General features: G+C 42.8%; 1 protein-coding gene across 2 annotated transcripts in view; it reads left to right on the top strand.

Moving 5' to 3' along the window:
• The first annotated feature begins 3,854 nt into the window (after positions 1–3,854).
• RBM20 (RNA binding motif protein 20) overlaps positions 3,855–21,849 on the top strand; it is a 186,412-nt gene continuing 168,417 nt past the window's right edge. The window contains exon 1 of one of the 2 annotated variants that reach the window (XM_075935489.2): positions 3,855–3,960. Coding sequence is in view for 1 of the 2 variants with exons in the window: in XM_075935485.2 (XP_075791600.2) it covers positions 6,058–6,185 (128 nt within the window). In the remaining variant the exon portion in view is untranslated. Of the gene's footprint in view, positions 3,961–5,919; positions 6,186–21,849 lie in introns of those variants that run through there. The other variant, XM_075935485.2, reaches the window with a different exon arrangement.

The raw sequence follows: 21,849 nt of genomic DNA, 5'->3' as shown, positions 1-21,849 counted from the left end.
CTGAGGTGGGAACGCCCTCTCTTATACTTCCTTCCCTGCCCTTCTGCTTCCTGGGGGTGGGGCCAGGGCACTCTGGCACCGCCCACAGAGGGGTCTTTAGGGGAACTTCCTCCTCCAGATCATCAGGAGGCCATGTTGCCTCCTTACACTAGGTTACCAAACATATGCAACTTAACTGTCATGTGTTTTGGAAATGTGTTGTTTTCTGTATGGTAGTTGAAATACATTACCAAAATAGGTGTGATAAATAAAATACGCAGATTTTTGGTGCAGAATTTTGCATTTTTTACACTGATTTCCCCCAAGTATAATCCCAGTCACACTCTAGTTTCCACCAGCCTCGGTAACACCTAGCAAGGTGATCCCAATAGCCCTCCAGTCCCACAGTTTCCCACAACTGTGCGCTTTGCCATGTACAGCAACTGGGATGAGAGAGACAGTGAGTCTCTCTCACTTATTTGAATAGTAATAGAGATGTAGCCGTGTTAGTCTGGTCTTGCTGAAACAAAAGACAGGACTATGCAACACTTTAAAGACTAACTAAAGATGGTTTATTAGGTGATGAGCTTTCGTGGTCCAGACCCACTTCCTCAGATCAAATTGTGGAAGAAAATTGGCACGACCATATATACTCTGGTCTTCATTTTCCTGTCAGATTTTCCAGAAAACATTCTCTTTGCTCTTGAATTTGAGAGAGATCAAGAGATTTAACTTCTGTTTATGTACATACATAATCTGTACTTCTGCTTAGTCAGCTATCCACGTGACTGCTACTCAAGTATGTTACATTCTGGTTGGCCATACTGGATCAGGTACATTCTAACATTGCATAATTCCAGTGGAATGCGAAGGGACCATACATAGGTGTAGCATAGCAGGACCATCAGCAGACAGATTTACGGAAGTACTCTTGCTTCTAGCAGCTGTGGTCACCTGGTTCCACTTGCATTCAGTAGAAACATCCATTTAAATGGATCAAGTAAAAAGCTCTGAGGATTCAGGTTGTTTGTGGGAAAATCTGAAAATGTATGAAGTATGGAGACTCTTAAAGTGGTAGACTTTCTCTTACCCGTGCATTGCATGCTTCTGCTGTAGCACTTAGCTTCTCCAACTAACATTTAGATGGAACAACAGTCAGAACCCAGAAACAATGCAACTGTGTTGTCATGGGGAGGAAAGGAAGGGGAGGGGGAAAGAGTGGAAGGATGTTGTGAGTTGAAAGAAAAAAGATGGTGCATATTCATGGAGGATTTGAAAATCAAAAGGTGACTCTGGAAACACACTTGCATATACATTATGGGGAGAATCATCAATATGGTATTTGTACTGAATACAATGTATTTGCACCAATTAAAAAAATGCTCTTTTCCTTATCCACTTCCACAAGTAATGTAAATACAATTGCTTGTGTGTGTATTCAATGTAATGTGCTCATATTTTTATCCACAAACCTGAAGAGCAGATGCTAATCCACAGTCAGGGATTTGTTACACAGTTATTCTTTCACCCCTTTCAGAAGGCAACCAATCAGCTAGTATTTCTTTCACTTCCCTGATTTACTAGAAACATCAGAGGATCTCTCTATATAAAGAGTGACAATCACAGGCGCTTTCTTCACTGTAATAGCATAGAAGAATTCCATACAGAGTCACTTTTTCCAAACAAGAAAAGCTTGAGACTTTTAGCTTTAGTGATCAAAGCACTAAAGAACACAGTGTAAGAAATGATTCTTCATTGGCATTGAAAAGGGCATGATGTCTTGATGTTTATTTTTCGAAATACATATAAAGCACAGGTTGCTTGTCATTCTATCTAGAAAGTCTCTTTAATGTTACACTGCTATTAATAGGATTGTGCACATTGAAATATATATACAGTCCTTGATCACTGTGCAAAGTAAACAGAAAATGCAACCAAATCAAAACTTTGCACTCAGCATGGTAGTATTATGCAAACTTTTCCCGAAAGCAATCTTTGAAATAGTCTCTAACTAGTACCACTTTTCTGTTTCTCTGTAATACATGTGGTATATTTCTGAAAGTGCAAAGATGGGGGAAGGTTAAAGCTTTGCCTAGCATTCATTTGGGATAAGCAGCATAATTCATTCCGTGCTTTCCAACTCATCAATAATGTAACCATCCAAAATATATGCAGGTTAAACCAAAAGCTCATTTCAAACGAGCATGCTCTAAGTCTTTCTCCAATAACAATGGTGCCTTACAGATAACAAACATATGGCAATAGTGCCATAATAACAAACATATCATGAGCTTTCGTGGGTATCCACGAAATGGGTTTTATCCACGAATAGGGTTGCCAGGTGTCCAGTATTTTCACCTCCTGTCCAGTAAAAAAATTCAGAAAATACCAGACACCAGAAATGTCCATTATTTTCTGTTTTTTCCCAGCCAGCAGGCGAAAATCCTGGACACCTGGCAACCCTACAACACACTCAGCAATTGGGCCCAGCCCATGGTGCTTGCCTCGGTCCCCCACCCCCACCCCCGCCCCTGCTTACCTGGTTCTGCAGGGAAGCTCCCTTGTGGCTCGACCAAAAGAAAAAAAACCTCAAGACCTGAGCAAGGGGAAGCAATGCCTTCCCTGGGTCTTAGTGCTCAACTTTTTCCTACCCAGTCTGACTCTGCATGCAATTAAAGGGGCCATACTATTTTAATACTGTTATTTATTTATTTATTTATTTATTTATGTATTGCTTAATCACTCTTGGTCTTTTTTTTTTTTTGCTCAACAACTTTTGTCTTCCCCCCCCCCTCCCAACATAATTTTTTCCCCAGTGGTTTTTTTTTTGGGGGGGGGGGGGTGTTCAGTATTTTTGGTGAAACCATCTGGCAACCCTATCCATGGAAGCTCATGATATATTCATTAGTTTCTAAGGTGGTACAGAACTGCTCATTGTTTTTAAAGTTACAGACTAACACGGCTACCATTCTAAGACTTTCCCTAATAGCTATTCCTGCATTAAAGCAATAGTAATAAAGTTATTAATGCCCTGATCAAGCAGACATTTACACATGTACTTAAGTGTTTGCAAGGTGGGGGGGCATAATTTATACAATCACTCACTAAAAATAACGCTCTTTGGGTGATTCCGAATGTGAGTTTCTTTTAGGGATGACTCCATAACTCGTGACTAGCAGAAGAGAGCGATGACATTGCTAACTGATGCATAATCATCCTCTCCTATTTTATAAACAAATAACACTGGCCATCGGCAGCAGATTATTATTTCAAGGTGTACAGTGGATATATTATTGGTAAAGGGCACCCAGAGGTGCTGTGAAGTTTAATGTTCGTAAAGTACTTTTAGAGCCCGAGTAGAAAAACATTATGGACATGCTGGTGGGTTGCAGCTGGGTTTCCTTTTTCAGGCTCCATCCCAAAAAGGAGAGGGAGGATACGTAAGCTTGCTACACTTTCTTTGGGCACAGAGCAAACAGCTGTACTCCAGCAGCAATAGCAATAGCAGCGACTGACTGCCGACTACGGCAGCTGTAATAAAGGTGATGAGAGGTTCTGATGGTGGTCAGGCAATTAGGCTACATGAACACAGTTACCACCCTTCAAACTTGTAAAGGTTAGGAAACAAAATCTTAGCCCTAATAGTGTGTCCTCCTGTGTGTCTAGGAAATAAAGGAGACAGGTGTGGAAAATCAGACTAAACTAGATCCCAGCAACGAACCTGGAATGCCAGTGCTTGCAATTTGTAATTGTATGAAGATGGTAGAAAGAGGGGTCAAAGTGCCTCTTTGGGACAGTGATTCTCTTTGTTTGGATGTAGAGGTACAGCATCCAGAACAGTCGGGTGCTGCTGTAATAAGGATGGAAATAGATATTTAACTTGCCACTGAGGCCCAGAGAACAGAGAAACAACCACTTCTCCCCTGCAGAAGCCACCAGTAGGTTCTTCCTGCATCTATAAAGGAGGCAAACAAAGCAGAGGTAAGACAGTGGACTCTCTGGGGCTGTGCAGAGGGAGAAGGAGGAGAATAGCTGTAGAGAGCTCCTGAAGCACTAATGGGGTGAGCAGGGAAGTAGCAGCATAAGAGCAGTGCCTCTTCTAAGAGAGGGGGAGGAAGTTCAAGGTTTTGGGCAGCACTTCCCCAGGGGTGGAGCATTGACCCCTGCCCCTCTGGCTGGGAGAGGGGGGCGGAGAAGGGAGCAAGAGGATAGCCCAAGGACTGGAGAGGGGCTGGACCTAATGCAGCCCTCCAAGGACTGGCGAGGTGCTGGAGCGAGGGGTGATATGGGTGTGGGAGCACACCCCAGGCTTGAATTAGTAATAACTAAGATGTGGTTTTTGCTTCCAGCACCCCTACTATAAAACTTGTTCCAACACGGCTGGAGGGACAGGGACAGGGGGATCCTGGCTCCCTGTGCTCAGTGGCTGGGAGAGGTTGGAGTGGGGTCTCTGCTCACTGCATCCCTCAGGATGAAGGCAGGTCCTGGCTCAACTGCAGGCCTAGTCAGCAAAGGTGGTGGGGGAGGGTCTTGGCTCATTTACCCCCAGGCCAGCAGAGGAATGGAAGGGCGGGGGGAGGGGAGGGACTGGTTCTAGCTCCTGGTGCTCCCCAGCTCAGGAGGAGGCGCAAGGGATGTGTGCGCCTTGGCTCACTACATCCCTCTGGGGCAGGAGGGGATTGGAGGAGGGTCCCAGCTTGCTCTGCCCCCAGGGTTGGGATGGAGGGTCCCAGGCCAGGAAGGTACTGAGGGGGGAGGTCCCGGCTCGCTGCGCCCCCCAGGCCACGAGGGGACTGAAGGGGGATCTCTGCTTGCTGCGCCCCCCGGGCCGGGAGGGGACTGGGGGGGGGTCCCGGCTCGCTGCACCCCCCGGGCCGGGAGGGGACTGAAGGGGGGGTGAGTCCCGGCTCGCTGCGCCCCCCGGGCCGGGAGGGGACTGGGGGGGGGTCCCGGCTCGCTGCACCCCCCGGGCCGGGAGGGGACTGAAGGGGGGGTGAGTCCCGGCTCGCTGCGCCCCCCTGGGCCGGGAGGGGACTGAAGGGGGGGGAGTCCCGGCTCGCTGCGCCCCCCGGGCCGGGAGGGGACTGAAGGGGGGGGGGGGAGGGGGGGTCCCGGCTCGCTGCGCCCCCCGGGCCGGGAGGGGACTGAAGGGGGGGGGGAGTCCCGGCTCGCTGCGCCCCCCGGGCCGGGAGGGGACTGAAGGGGGGGGTCCCGGCTCGCTGCACCCCCCGGGCCGGGAGGGGACTGGAGGGGGGGGTCCCGGCTCGCTGCGCCCCCCGGGCCGGGAGGGGACTGGAGGGGGGGGGTCCCGGCTCGCTGCGCCCCCCGGGCCGGGAGGGGACTGGAGGGGGGGGTCCCGGCTCGCTGCGCCCCCCAGGCCGGGAGGGGACTGGAGGGGGGGGTCCCGGCTCGCTGCACCCCCCGGGCCGGGAGGGGACTGGAGGGGGGGGGGTCCCGGCTCGCTGCGCCCCCCGGGCCGGGAGGGGACTGGAGGGGGGGGTCCCGGCTCGCTGCGCCCCCCGGGCCGGGAGGGGACTGGAGGGGGGGTCCCGGCTCGCTGCGCCCCCCGGGCCGGGAGGGGACTGGAGGGGGGGGGTCCCGGCTCGCTGCACCCCCCGGGCCGGGAGGGGACTGGAGGGGGGGGGTCCCGGCTCGCTGCGCCCCCCGGGCCGGGAGGGGACTGGAGGGGGGGGTCCCGGCTCGCTGCGCCCCCCGGGCCGGGAGAGGACTGGAGGGGGGGGGTCCCGGCTCGCTGCACCCCCCGGGCCGGGAGGGGACTGGAGGGGGGGTCCCGGCTCGCTGCGCCGCCCGCAGCAGGGGCTCCCGGGGCACTGCTGCTCCCATTGGCTCCGCTGCGCCAGGCATCGCCGCACACCCCGCTCCCCAGGCGCCGCCGCCTCCCAGCCGCCGGAGGGGGGGGGGGGTCGGTGGGTGGCTCCCGCAGCCGCGGCGGGGAGGGGGGGGGTTGGCTCCGGGCTGCCCAGCCCCCGGGCTTTGCGCCCTCCCTCCCCGGGCTGGCTCGGAGCAGCGCTCCGCGGCGCCCCATCGCTCCAGGGGGGTGGGGGAGAGTCCGGCCGGATGGTCCCCGCTGCCACCATGAACCAGGCCCCGGAGCCCAGCGGCTCGGAGCAGCCGGCGGCCCCCGGCCCTCCGGCCCCCAGCCGAGGGATGCAGCCGCCGCCCCGCCTGCCCCAGCTCATCCACAAGTAAGAGCCGCGCCGGGCCAGTCGGGGGAGGAGGGGTTGGGTCCCAGGCAGGGGGGGACAAGCGGAGTCACCCTTCGCCCTGCTGCTCCCCTTCCTCCCTGCCCCGGGGCACGGGAGCGCACGGCGCTGACACTTTGCCACTCTCCCCAGCTCAGCAACCGGCTGGAAGCCAACGTCGCCTCCTTGGCCCTAGCGAGGCAGAGCAGATGAGGGTAAAACATGCTCCCTGCTCTGCGTGTGGCCACTGCTACAAAGATCCGCACCCGCCCACTTGCCCAGGGCTTTCTGGCCTTTTAACCCGGGGCCTAAATATGTTCAGAGAGCACTGATTGTGTGCGTTATCATGGGAGATGTGCAGACGGCAGTTTCTGTGGGTTTTGCCTGAAGCGCAATTCAGAACAAAAAAAGAGTTTGTTTTCCCACGAGCTATAAATGTGATAGTCATCGGGCCTAGAATGAGCAGAGCCCCTGCAATGCTGGAGAGACAAGAAATGCCAGTTGTCAGAGTTGCCATTTACAAAATTGTCTTGGAAAACTTACCAATCCCATGCATAAAAGATTTTCTCACCCTTGTCACTGTAATGATGGCAATAAAAACCCTGTGGAACTTTTACTTTTTTACTTTCTCACCCCAAAGAGGAAACATACCCCTGACAGGCACATTTGCATAAGAGTGGTACCTGTTTTCTGTTGGGTTAAACAAAAGACTAAAAGACTAATTAAATGCACTGTAATTAGTATATGAAATAAGAATATTATATAACAACTGACACTGTACTGATATAAGGTAACTGCTTGTTCTGTAGCTAATGTTTATTCTAGTCATAACTTTATTTTAAAAAAATCGGGACTTGTAAAAGTACACTAGTAAATATCCGTTTGGTAGCTGTTAGATTAGTTAGTATCTTCTTGTTTTAAGATCTGCTGTTAGCTGTGTTGATTAGAAAAGACATTGAGTGCTGAGTATTAACATATGTTAAACACATTTTGATATAATGGTCCAGGCCACAACAGATAGTAAATTCTTGTGTTCAGTTGTCAAGTAAATATCTTGTGTGATAAAACAAAGTCTCTGACGCATTATAAAGTAATACTAACCTACTGGTTGAACTTAGTATTTGTAGAACTTTTCTCATTACATGTATATATTTTAAGTTATTAGTTTTCTTTAACTATTATTATGTGGCCAAGACTAAGTCAATAGAGCAAACACTCTCAACCTCTTCCCCAACATATTCAAGAGAACAATGTTTATTATAAACAGAACATATTGTTTAAATTGGACAATTGTGCATTTTAATTGAATTTTAAAATGTGTTATGACAGCAGACTCTTCAAGATGTCGCTATAGTTTACGGTACTAAAAGTCAACAGTGTTTTTTAAATAAGGCGGCATAATGTTTCCCGTACTACGTATATGTGTTCAGGCCAATTATTCTTACAGAAACTGAACTTCAGTTTGAAATATTAGTATGTATGATACACAGATACAGTTCTTATATAATAATAGTATATATAATACATCTGGGTAACTGAAGAGCTACTATGTAGATAAATTGTAACCCTGCTACAAGCCACTTAAATTTGTTCATAATGCGTCACGAAGTCTCTCTGAACTTTTAGATGATAGTCTCTAAAGATGGCCCTGATAGCTTACAGTTTATCATGATTTTATATGGCACAAAACACAAAAGTTAGCTAGGTGAAGACATCAAGACATTTCATGACCATCCTTCGAATTTTTATTTACAATGCCAGTATATATTTGATCATCGCTTCTGATGGCAAATTCTGGTTCAAAATTGAAATGTGAGTTTCCCATCAAGTCTATCTTTAAGAAGACAAATTCAAGAACATAGCGTGCGCCAACTGTTCTGTATCATGGCAGCGTGGCATAAAATGGCAAATGTCGAACATCTCTATCTAAGGCACTGCAATTTGATCGCATTATTTTGTAACTGTGCTCCATAATTTAAATGGTGCATACATGTTTGTGTTATAGTTAGCGCTCTCTCACGCAAAGTATATTAAGTAGGAAATAAAGGCAAACAGTGTTTTGTTGCATGAGGAATATTTGGAAATTAAATGTATAAGCCACTTTTTTGAGTCACATGTTGGTTATTAAAGATAACAAATCTAATGGCACATCATAGAAATGCTGCATCAAATTAGCTTTTTAATGTAAATTCAATGAAATGTAAATGAGGACAGATATTATGATCCTCAAAAAAGATGCTTTAATACAAATAAATGGTCATTTGCTATTCTTTGTAGGAAAGAGAATTGCTAATTCATAACTAGAAAGGCTTGCTGCTTCAAGGAATTCTTTTCCTCAGACGTGTTTTGTATTTCTTGGTTGCCTTTTTAAAACAGTAGTTTAACTATTGGTTTTATTTTCCAAACTATAATAAAGAAATTAGCAGCTAATTTAGAAAGCTAATGTTGAGTGGCCTAGCGCAAAATATAATTAATTTTTATTACACTTTTTGATGGGCTGATTCCATTTGATACTTTTATTTATTAGATTTATTTTTAAGTGCTCTGACTCTTCCTCGCTTCTCTAAAAGTATTAGAAGTTATTGTAGATATTAGTGACATAAAGATGGGATTATTGAAAATATTTTAAAATAACACTTTACGGGTGTTTTATCCATTTACAATGAACAATCTGTTAGGCAATTTTGAATACAGTTAATGGAACTGGAAATTTGATACTTGTCACAAAGTATTTTTGCTAAACTCTCACATCGTGAGCATAATAAACTAACTTTCTTATTTCCACCTTAAATTCATAATATTTTCATAAAGTGAAATTAAGGTAATTCAAGTTTCTTGTTGTTACTAGTCTGATTAATGAAATAAGATACATAAAATTATAGAGAATGTTGTCTACACGTGGGTGTATAGTTCTGTGTCCTGAAAACATCATTGGTCTTGACTAATAAAGATCTCAAAAAGAGTTTGATAAAAAATTTAAAATTACAAACATAAGCTCAGTTTAGTTATTTGTGTTGGGGAACAACTTTTTATTCCATGGAAATAAAATAAGGCTTTGAGGTCAATGCCGTCTGATTAGGAGATCAATGCTGTAAGAGGTATGTATGGTGAATTGATGATATTTTGACGTTTAAGTAAAAGTGCATACATATATCAGATAGCTAGGGAAAGGAAACAAGGGAAATTTTAATATTAGTAGCAATGATTAATTATTAATTATGATGATTATTTTTATTGTATCCTGTTTCTAGTATGGTAGAGCCTCAGGACCACAGACAGACATTAATGACCCATTATACTTGGGAATGTACAAAAAAATAAATATTAGAAGCCTGTAAAAATACCTAAACAGCTGTTATATACATAATAATGTTAAGTAGCTCTTTGAATTTTTTTTCTTTTTTTCCAGATAAGTTCACTTTTGCAAAACACGATTTATATTTTAGACGTTGCACCACACAATGCAAAATCAATTTTTAGCCCATGGTTTGGTGTTGTACCATCTCCTGTTAGGTTGATTGAGAATGCTGAAAAATCAAGAAGTAAAAACTTGTACCAGTAAATCTTTGATTTGCAAGATGCCTGGTTCGCTGCTGTGTAATAGAACAAATAGCTAGAAATAACGTTGGGAAAAGACTGATTAGCGTTGTTCCCTTAAATATAAAGAGATTTCATGAAATGCAGGTTGAATTCTGTATTAAAAATCTTAAAGATTTAATGTGAGTAAATACACATTTGAGAGTATTAATTTTAACTGTATACATTGCAAATTTTAAATGAGTAATTGTACACTTACAGCTTTAATATTTTTTCATAGATATACTAGTATCTAGCAAAATTGGAGCAATTTTATAGCCTCTAGAAGATACTGTTGACATAGTATCAGAGGGGTAGCCGTGTTAGTCTGAATCTGCAAAAGCGACGAGAAGTCCTGTGGCACCTTATAGACTAACTGAAGTGTTAGACTTCAGTTAGTCTATAAGGTGCCACAGGACTCCTCGTCGCTGTTGACATAGGTTCATTGAATCTGTTTTGCAATCTAACAAAAGTAAAATAATGAGAAAAATGAAGCAAATATTTTTTAAGGAAAAATGTCTCTCTGTCATGCTTTGAACTTTTTGGAAGAAAGATGAAATTTCCAACATCTGTGCTTAAGTCCTCATAAGTTTGGACCAGTTTTAGGAAAACACATATTGGCATTGAACATTTTAAGAATTCTTTCCCTTACTCCAATGTTTTAAATAAGGAATCTAGTTGGGAGAAAAAGTCCCGCAGGAAAATATACTGTGGAACAAATGCTAATGTTGAAATACCTTGAAGATCCAAGAGAGGTTTCCTTTGCCTTGTAACCTAAAATAGTTCTTGTTCCCAAATTAGGAAAAGGATACATTTAACAAATCATTTTTTAGCTGTTAGATTAAAAAATTAAAAGTCGGCATCAAAATGTCATATGGCTTACTGGAGTTTCTTTTGCTGAAAAGTGTAACTTTTTTCAACTATAGGATTCTTTACTAGCCTGAGAGATAAAATATTAAATATACTCCATTATATCCATTAGTCACAGAAAACAGATTTTTATGTATGGTCCATGCATAGCTGGTATGCAATAGTAATTTAGGGGGAATGCTGTTTGTATTGTCTTTTTTCTTATAGCTCGAGGCTTTCCATATTTATATGCAGATTTAAATGACAATTTCAAAAAGGGAGTTAATTTGATTCTTTACATTTCTCTTTTCCCCCACCCAACAAATCATCATAATGTGAACTATAACAATGTAATTTTCTTTGCTTTTTCTTTCAGCAAAGAAAAAGGGGAAAAAATCACCTTAGCCTTCTTTATCAAGAAATATTAACACAAATTTAGAAAGAAAATATAAAAATTAGATCAAGCAAAACTGACAGTGTAGTGTTAAGCAGAGCCTCACTAAACAACATCATCCTCCCATCAGCTGTCTGCCTGTTTTTTACATTCTACAGGACAGGTAACTTGCCTTTCCTGTGAAGTACCTAGTGCATCACTGGTACTGTATAAACAATGAATCCTTTCTTAGACAATGCCTTATATTCAATTCAGGACTCATAATGTGGATCACAAATAAAGCATAAAATGAAAAGTATTTAAGGATTCATTTTAATTTGATTTATTTTAACAAAATGAGTTATAAGTCGTTTCAGGCACTATTGGTGCCCTAGAGTCCACCTGTCAGTGTTTGTGACTTAGCTATAACTTTTTATTAAAAAAATGTTTCTCTGACGTGTGCCTGTGTGGAATACTGTACATGGGAAACAGTGAAACTGATGTCAAATGCTCAAGTAAGCAAACTAAAAAAATAAAGATTTCTTTTTTCTCTGCTCTAGTTAAAGTGTTACTGCCAAGAGTAGGCAAAATATTTCCACACATAAAGTGTGATTGTTTTTTAAATTGATGGCATAATTTGAATAGTTTGATAACTGTCTGAAGCCAGGTTTACATAATTTTTCTTTATCCTGGAATTTTCTGGTGGGCTACATCCTAAAACTAAGCAGAGTTTTGTCATGAAACGGGCTCAACAGAATTGCAGGTTTTAGGATGAGAGGAAGGCGCATTGAGGGAGAGACAGAAGTGGAAAACAAAGCAGAACTATGCCTTTTAATAAGCATGAAAAAAATTCCCCTATGCACAAACCATCCCATTGAATCTAACTTTTATTATTAGTTACGCTCATCATCCAATTTTGGATGGCCCTGCAAATATGAAGTTGTTTGGTTGATTTTAGTGTTGCTGAGCTGCAGCTGGCCTGGATAGCAGGCAGAGCCCATGGTCACAGGGCTGGAGACTTCAGTGGAAAGTGAAATGAATCCATGTTTCAGGAGAAGGAAATAAGCAAAGTAATTAGTGGTTTATGGAACAACACATGGGAGTGGATTCCTTCTTACTGTTACTAAATTGAGTGTCGCTAGTTCTTTTTTATTGGAAATTCAATACTACTGTTCCCATCAGTGAGGAGACTGGGAAATGTTTGCCTTTGTTAAGTAGTCAGCTTTTGCTACAGGCACTGACAACGCAAATGCTCAAAGCAATAGATATGTCTAACTCTGCACATTGGCACTACCACTAAATGACTAGATTACGTTCTTATCTTTGCTCTTTCCAATGTGTGTGGACAAATTCAGCCTTGATTGAGAATTGCAAGAATCTTTTCTAAGGAATGTAAAAATAATAATTAGAAGCTGTCACTTTAATATTTTATTTCATATGTATACAGGACTACCCAGATGAGTTTTGGGAGGGGAAGAATGGGGGCATTATTTGCAACATTAGGATTAAAACATTTTATGCATGTTGCAAATATCACCTTGATTTTTTAAAATCCTAACAAATTCTTTTAATCTGTTTTCTAGCTAGGCATTTTATCATGTGCTTTCCTCCCCGCTGAGTATATGTCCCCTGCTTTCGTCCCTCTCATCCTTAGTAACATTTGTACTTGATTTAAGGATGCCGTTGGTCTAGCTTCTGCTCCTAGTTTCTTTATAACACATGAATGACCTATTAATGGGAAACTGGCATTTCATGCTGTGCTAAAAAAGTGCAATCCTGCCCCCTTGTATGGTGGAAACTTTTAATATCTTGTTTGTTCTGGCATCAAGCACAATCTATTTCACAAATTCTTCCTGACGTTTGTTAGAACAGATGTGAGCTATGCATACTGTGGGAAATAGCTTAATTCTTTCGTAGTATATTATTTGATTAGGGGCATAGTTATAATTATAAATGCACAGAAGCTGCTGTTTCATGGCAGACTTATTGCATAGAGAAGTTTAGACTATGTGCAGACCGTTTGATGAATAGGTGCTGTTTAAAGATAAAATCTATTTTAATCAGACTCTATCCGTTTATGTCGTAAAGGATTTCCACAGGGCCCACTTTGTCACTTAGTTTTCCTTCCTAAGCTTAGTATTAGGCCATCTCGGTTGACAATGACGTAGTGTATAGTGATATTATGTGGACATACAGATTGCAGAATAACTGGCATTCTTTCTGAAATTGCCACAAAACAGTGGATAGCCACTAAAATGTAAGTGCTTGCAGGGATGTCTGCCTGAGTCTGCAAACAGCTTGCGTCTGTAGCTCTAGAAAGAGTGAAAAGTTGACTTTTATCAGTGCGGTATTAACTTTGCAGCCTATGGATAATTGGAATGTTAATATGGGTAATTATTTCACGGCTGATCTTTTGAATAGACCTACCCAGAGTGTGTATGACTTCCTCAGTTTAGGATATCCTGCATATACTGGTTTCAGAGGCTTGTAATAATAATTGGCTTGTAATAATATGGAAACTTTGAGATCCATTAATGAGTGTCCGGGCAAGTTAACTATGGATCTCAAAGTTTCCATATTATTACAATCCAATTTACAAAAACAAATTGAAAAGGAAGCTGCAGAGCTTAATTTCATTTACAAGTTTGATACCTACAACAGAGGTTTAAACAAAGACCTTAACTGGATTGTCTACTACATCGCACATCCTAATGACATAAAAAGCCAAACACCAGGTACTTAAGAGTATCAGTTTCATTTAGCATGAAAACTCTGGCTATTCTTTTCCCAATTTTTCTCTTTTCCTTTCCCGCCCCATCCCCTCTCTGTCTCTGCTATTTATTTGGAACTTGGACCCCTTAAACTCCATTCATCTGAAGAAGTGGGTTGTGCCTGCTAATACCATCTACATTTTTTGTTAGTCTCTAAGGTGATGCAGGACTATTTGTTTTTTTCAGTTTTTGAATGTATTATGAATGAGTGAAGTAGGGTGTGAAGAAAAGGAATTTTAACTCCCCCTCAGCTATTCCCAAAACCTCCAGTTTCTCTCAAGATTCCTAAATTTCAGTTTTACGTTTTCAGTACAAAATAATTGCTGCATATTAAAACTTTGGGTATGTCTGCACTACAGCGTTATTTCAAAATATCTTATTTCGAAATAGCTTATTTAGAAATAACGCGTCTACATACAAAATGCATTTTGAAATAGCATTTTGCTGTTTTGAAATAGCGCATCCACACTGAGTGGACTCTGAATCGTATTTAAGGCTGGCTGGAACCAGTTCCGGCAGGGCACCAGGTCAGGACTTACTGTGTGGGGGGTGCTGCCTGAGGCTAACTGAGGTCTATGCTTAAAGGGTCCTCCCCCGCTAGCCCCCGGACAGCCAGTTCTCAGGTTTCCCTGCTTGCTTGTCTACCTCGATGAGGGACAGTGAAGCATTTTTGTCTTGGCGTGGTCTGGTTGCCCTCACTTGGGACATCACAGCATTCTGCAACATGGAGCCAGAGCTGTCCCTGGGTGCTCTGGTGCTTCTCTTGGACGTGTTGCTGCGAGCCTGGCTGCTCTTGCTGCAGGCTGCTATCCGGAAGGTCCATCAGGGGCTGTCAGTATCCAGGAGGCCCTGCGGGAGAGCTTCCACCCTGAGGAGCACTAGCAGTATCCCTGGTGTGCTCCACAGGGGGCTTGTGCCTCATTCCTCCCTCATGTCATTCCACCTACCCCTCCCTAACTCCCCTTCCTGATGTAAAATAAAATACCTGTATTTTCATGAACACAAACTCTTTTTATTTAACAAAACTGGGGGGAGGGGAATGAAACTTGGGTGAGACTAGGGAAAGGAGGCGGGAGAGGCAAAGAGAGAGAGTGGGAGAGGGGTGTGGGTAACCTGGGAAGAGGGAGCTGGAAGGGGAAAGCAAGAGGAAGAAGGGGGAAGGAAGGCTCAGGGTTGGGGGGTCTCACCGGACCAACTTGATTTTCATGCAAACATGCTCCTGGGTTCGCATGTGGCCTTTAGTGGCCAGGCTGGCAGCTATCCTGCCATAGACGGCCACATTCCTCTGTCTAGTGCAGAGATCATGGACATTGGGGGCATCCCCCCCCAAACCTGAATAAGGTCCATGGCAGGCTCTTGGGAGCTGGCAGACTGCTCCTGAGGAGCCGTGGAGGGCTGGCTGCCAGTGGCTTGCAGGCTCATGTTTTGGGGCCACTGGGTCGGGGCAGGGACTGTTGGTTCTGGGATGGCAGGCTTGGAGCTGGCACAGACACTGTGGCCAGAGTCCAACCCCTTTAAAGGCTCTGGGAAGGGGGGAGGGAGAGGAGTGTTCTTGGTTGAGGCTGGAGTGGCCACCAGGGCACCCTGTTTCGATATAAATGTTCAAACAGCACTTATTTCGAAAAAGCTATTTCGAATTTGGTGTTATTCCTCCTGGAATGAGGTTTACCAAATTTGAAATAAGCGCTCTGCTATTTTGAATTAATTTCAAAATAGCGGTTTGGCTGTGTAGATGCTAGTAAAGTTATTTCGAAATAACGGTTATTATTTCAAAATAATTTTGCTGTGTAGACATACCCTTTGGTAGCAGGGTAAAATATCCAAAGTGTAACATCACCCAGTTGACTGGTGGATTACTCATTTTGGTTCTACTGAATGATGGGAAGGCAGGTTGTGATGGAGTGTGGGAGTCAGGGGCATAGCTACTTAAGACCAATATATCCTCTAGGTTAGGACATACTCATTATCAAGGACCTTTTCATTCTCTCAACTTTTGTATCGTATTTTGAAGAATATTGAACTACGTACAAGTCTAAGTACAATGAGATTGGACAGTTGGGTCTTCCATGATCGAGCTAAAAATTGCCTCTTTTTTCACCCCCCCACTGAGGATTTTTGCGTCATACATGTAAGAGCACTAATAACCTGAGAACACGACAGAATCTGTTTTCCACACTATTTACAGGCAGCTGTATCTGCTTCAGTGTAGTGTGTTTGGGGAAAGGGCATAGAAGTCATTTCTAGATCAGTAACACTAGTGTGATTCCTTATACTGACCATTTGTAAATGGACTGTCCTTTGATGTTCTGAGACATTTTAAAAACTGTAACCTTTGTTTTGAAATTGGCGAGCATGCATGCCAAATAAATACAGTATTTAATACCATGCTGGATACTGCATTCTTTCCCTCCTTACTCCCTATTCTCCCCAGACGTATGCTGAATGATGACAGTTGATAGTATAGAAAAATTGTATGAGATATTCCCTCCATTATCCATAGGTTAAACAGGCCTGGCCTGATTCTCACAACTACATACTCGGCCTGCCCAACATGGATTTTGCATGCCAGTTCAGAAACATCTTCTTAAAGTGCATTTCCCCAACATGAAAAGTTTGTGGGGATTAAAGATTACACATATCTCAGATTGGGGCTGAAGTCTTGAGAGGGTTTCTTTTGTCTCCTAAAACAGGAGAGAGATATTAGTAAACTAGGCAGCATTTTTCTTAGCTCCTGACTTCTTTTACCTACCTAAACTCTTCCATTAACACATCTTAAAATTCACACCATAGCTATCTATGTACTGTGAGCCCTTCGTGTGTGCAGTGCTCTTTCGCCACCCAGGCGCTTGGTTCATTCTTTCAAGGTCAGCCACGCTTTTCCACCCTTCTGCCAGCCAGTAACCCAGCGTCCTGCTCGCTCCTCTGTTTACAACTTTGTTTAAGGTCATTACCTTACGTTGCAGTTTACAGTAGTGTCTTTTGGACAGGCCCAACCTGCTGTTGATGTCCTTTGCTGGCTGTTCTCAAAATGTGTCAGGAGGCAAAACCTTTTAGAAAACCATTTTAACCTATTTTATTACGCTTGAATCTCTTCCTTTAGATCAGTGATTTTTCCCTTTGATGTTAGTAATTACGGCCTGGTAATATTTTTCAAAATATTCACTACTGAACAGGTTATTGGTCAAGAATAGCTGCATGTTTTCACTTTGATTACTCGTCTTTGTTTTGTGGCCATAAAGGGGATTCCTGGTGTGTGTCTAGAGAGAACAACTATGAGCGCAATAGACCATGGTCCATTTAGATAGGTGTTAGTAGCCCTGTTGGCATAATGAAGAAACAAGTGCGTTGATAAGAACAGATTTGTTTTTAAAAAATTCCATAGCTCTTGATTCAAAGTTAATAGTTATGAAAAACTATCCCACTTTCAGTTGATCAGTAGCCTAATCTCTGAACTGATGAGACACTTGGAATATATGCTATTAGCATATTTCACCACCTTTGTGTACGTAGTGTGCCAAATATGTACCCATTTCATATTTAATAATAAAAGTGGAGGGAAAGAAGGGAACTTCTACAAACCATAGAACAGTAAGTCTTCAATAAACTGAACTTTGTTTCAGAAGGTTATTCATCATTACAGTCCATGCTACATTTCTATGTAAAGAGGATAAAATGGACTGAACTTGTTTGAAAGTAAAATAAAATACAAAGAGTAAAAAGGCAGAACTGGGAGGCAAGATCAAATCAGTATCTTAGATGCCGATATATACAAATGCAAGAAGTATGGGTAATAAGCTGGAAGAACTGGAAATGCTAATAAATAAAACTATGATATTGTTGGCATCATAGAGACTTGGTGGGATGATACACGTGATTGGAATATTGGTATAGAAGGGTTCAGCTTACTCAGGAAGGACAGGCGGGAAAAAAAGGGAGGAGGTGTTGCCTTATATATTAAAAATGTACACACTTGGACTGAGGTGGAGATGGACATAGGAGACGGATGTGTTGAGAGTCTCTGGGTTAGGCTAAGAGGGGTAAAAAACAAGGGTGATGTCATGCTAGGGATCTACTACAGGCCACCTACCCAGGCGGAAGAGGAGGATGAGGTTATTTTAAACAACTAACAAAATCATCCAAAGCGCAGGATTTGGTAGTGATGGGCGGGGTTAAGCTATCCAAATATGTATTGGGAAACTAACACAGTGGGGCGCAAACTATCCAGTAAGTTCTTGGACTTCACTGAAGACAACTTTTTATTTCAGAAGGTTGAAAAAGCTACTGGGGGGAAGCTGTTCTAGATTTGATTTTAACAAATAGGGAGGAACTGGTTGAGAATTTGAAAGTGGAAGGCAGCTTGGGTGAAAGCGATTATGAAATCAGAGTACATGATTCTAAGGAATGGTAGAAGGGAGAACAGCAAATTAGAGACAATAGATTTCAGGAAGGCATATTTTGGTAAGCTCAGAGAGCTGGTAGGTAAGGTCCCATGGGAAGCAAGACTGAGGGGAAAAACAACTGAAGAGAGTTAGCAGTTTTTCAAAGGGACATTATTAAGGGCACAAAAGCAAGCTATTCCACTGCGTAGGAAAAATATGGCAAAAGACTGTGTTGGCTTAACCAGGAGATCTTGCACGATCTAAAAATAAAAAAGAAGTCATATAAGAAATATAAACTAGGACAAATTACAAAGGATGAATATAGGCAAACAATACAGGAATGCAGGGGCAAGATTAGAAAAGCAAAAGCACAAAATGAGCTCAAACTAGCTACAGGCATAAAGGGAAACAAGAAGACATTCTATAAATATATTAGAAGCAAGAGGAAGACCAAGGACAGGGTAGGCCCATTGCTCAGTGAGGAGGAGAAACAGTAACAGGAAACTTGGAAATGGCAGAGATGCTTAATGACTTCTTTGTTTCAGTCTTCACTGAGAAGTCTGATGAAGGAATGCGTAACATAGTGAATGCCAGTGGGAAGGGGGTAGGTTTAGAAGATAAAATAAAAAAAGAACAAGTTAAAAATCACTTAGAAAAGGTAGATGTCTGCAAGTCACCAGGGCCTGATGAAATGCATCCTAGAATACTCATGGAGCTGATAGAGGAAGTATCATCTTTGGAAAATCATGGTAGACAGGAGAGGTTCCAGAAGACTGGAAAAGAGCAAATATAGTGCCCATCTATAAAAAGGGAAATAAGAACAACCCAGGAAACTACAGACCAGTCAGTTTAAATTCTGTGCCAGGAAAGATAATGGAGCAAGTAATTAAGAAAATCATCTGCAAATACTTGGAAGATAGTAAGGTGATAGAGAACAGCCAGTATGGATTTGTAAAGAACAAATCATGTCAAACCAATCTGATAGCTTTCTTTGTTAGGATAATGAGTCTTGTGGATAAGGGAGAAGCAGTGGATGTGGTATACCTAGACTTTAATAAGGCATTTGATACGGTCTTGCATGATATTCTTATCAATAAACTAAGCAAATACAACTTAGATGGGGTCACTATAAGGTGGGTGCATAGCTGGCTGGATAACTGTTCTCAGAGAGTAGTTATTAATGGTTCACAATCCTGCTGGAAAGGTATAACAAGTGGGGTTCCACAGGGGTCTGTTTTGGGACCGGTTTTGTTCAATATCTTCATCAACGATTTAGATATTGGCATAGAAAGTACGCTTATTAAGTTTGCAGATGATACCATGCTGGAAGGGGTTGCAACTGCTTTGGAGCATAGGGTCATAATTCAAAATGATCTGGACAAATTGGAGAAATGGTCTGAGGTAAACAGGATGAAGTGTAATAAGTACAAAAGCAAAGTGCTCCACTAAGGAAAGAGCAATCAGTTTCACACATACAAAATGGGAGGCAACTGTCTAGGAAGGAGTATGGCAGAAAGAGATCTAGGGGTTATAGTGGACCACGAACTAAGTATGAGTCAACAGTGTGACGCTGTTGCAAAAAAAGCAAACATGATTCTAGGATGCATTAACAGGTGTGTTGTGAGCCAGACATGAGAAGTCATTCTTCCGTTCTACTCTGCGCTGATTAGGCCTCAGTTGGAGTATTGTGTCCAGTTCTGGGTGCCACATTTTAAGAAAGATGTGGAGAAATTGGAGAAGGTCCAGAGAAGAGCAACAAGAATGATTAAAGGTCTAGAGAACATGACCTATGAAGGAGGACCGAAGGAATTGGGCTTGTTTAGTATGGAAAAGAGAAGATTGAGAGGGGACATGAGAGCAGTATTCAGGTATCTAATAGAGTGTCACAAGGAGGAGGGAGAAAACTTATTCTTCATGGCCTCTGAGGATAGAACAAGAAGCAATGGGCTTAAACTGCAGCAAGGGAGGTTTACGTTGGACATTAGGAAAAAGTTCCTAACTGTCAGGGTAGTTAAACACTGGAATAAATTGCCTAGGGAAGTTGTGGAATCTCCATCTCTGGAGATATTTAAGAGCAGGTTGGATAAATGTCTATCAGGAATGGTTTAGACAGTAGTGGGTCCTGCCATGAGGGCAGGGGACTGGACTCGATGACCTCTCGAGGTTCCTTCCAGTCCTAGTATTCTATGATTCTATGAAAATGATTTCATTTTATGGCTGCATGTTAGATGATTCAACTATGAATTTAAGGGCTACGTCTACACTGGCCCCTTTTTCGGAAGGGGCATGCTAATTTTGAAAGTGGGAGTAGGGAAATCCGCGGGGGATTTAAATATCCCCCGCGGATTTAAATAAACATGTCCGCCGCTTTTTTTCCGGCTTGGGGAAAAGCCGGAAAAAAAGCGTCTAGACTGGCCCGATCCTCCGGAATAAAGCCCTATTCCGGAGGATCTCTTATTCCTACTTTGAAGTCAATAAGATATCCTCCGGAATAGGGCTTTATTCCGGAGGAACGGGCCAGTCTAGACGCTTTTTTTCCAGCTTTTCCCCAAGCCGGAAAAAAAGCAGCGGACATGTTTATTTAAATCCGCGGGGGATATTTAAATCCCCCGCGGATTTCCCTACTCCCACTTTCAAAATTAGCATGCCCCTTCCGAAAAAGGGGCCAGTGTAGACGTAGCCATGTAGTGTAAATCAACAGGTTTGATGTAATTTACACAGGCCTGCATTCTGTAGCCAGCAGTATTCTTTCTAAGCTGTGCGGCAGCACAGCTTCACAGGTGATTAATCAGCAATGCCCAGTTGGTCAACTCCATGCATTGAGCCCTGAGCCTCTGACTGGGCAGGGCTAATTAATCACCTGTGAAGCTGTGCTGCCGTGCAGTTTAGAGGGAACACTGGTGGCCAGTCCAACTTTATTTCCTTTTTGGATACAGTGTACAGACTATAGTATACAGACCCTAAGCTTAATCTTGCAAAGTCATATTCATATGCAGGAGGGTTACTTATGGATTGAGATCTTCTGAGCAAACCTCATAAAGTATTCTGATTATTATCATTAAGCTTTCCTTCTGCAAACACTGGAGCTGCTGCACAAGAATATGTAAAGATGACAATAATAGCAAAGACTTTATAAATATACCACAGAGACCAAGGAAAGAAAGAAAAACATTTAAACCATCCTATTTTAAAGGGGTATTGTATGCGGAAGGAGATTCTACAGAGGCCAACATTAATTAAAATAGAAGTTTATTCAAATTGTCTTTGAAACAGGTGAGGGATGGGCAGAGACAGGTGTCCAGTCTCAATAAACTTCTACAACTTAAGGTCCTCTTCATCAGTGATAAGGGCTATCTGATTTCAGCTATAAAAATAAGCAATTACAGAATTTAAAACTTTTCACTTCATCCATTATCATGCTATTATACTGCTAAGACTTCAGCCATATTACTATTTGCCTTAAGAATGTGCAGTGTAAGTGATTTTTTCGTTTTAAGTTAACGCCAGTCTTTGTAGAGTTGAAAACAAACATTCGTTTTACTATTTCTTCAAGTCTAAGCACCATGAAGTTAGAGTTGGTAACAATGTTCCAAGTATGAGTCCTTGATTTGCAACTTTTAGCTTTGAGTACATTTTCACAGCTGATCTACAAATCCCTGATGGACCATTAGATGCTTGACAGTAACACTGACAGGCTCCACTAGAATAATTGTAGTTTA

This window comes from Pelodiscus sinensis, chromosome 8 (assembly GCF_052426305.1).
Source record: "Pelodiscus sinensis isolate ZL-2025 chromosome 8, ASM5242630v1, whole genome shotgun sequence".
In the NCBI taxonomy this organism is placed as follows: Eukaryota; Metazoa; Chordata; order Testudines; family Trionychidae; genus Pelodiscus; species Pelodiscus sinensis.
This window is presented reverse-complemented; position numbering and strand designations above follow the sequence as displayed.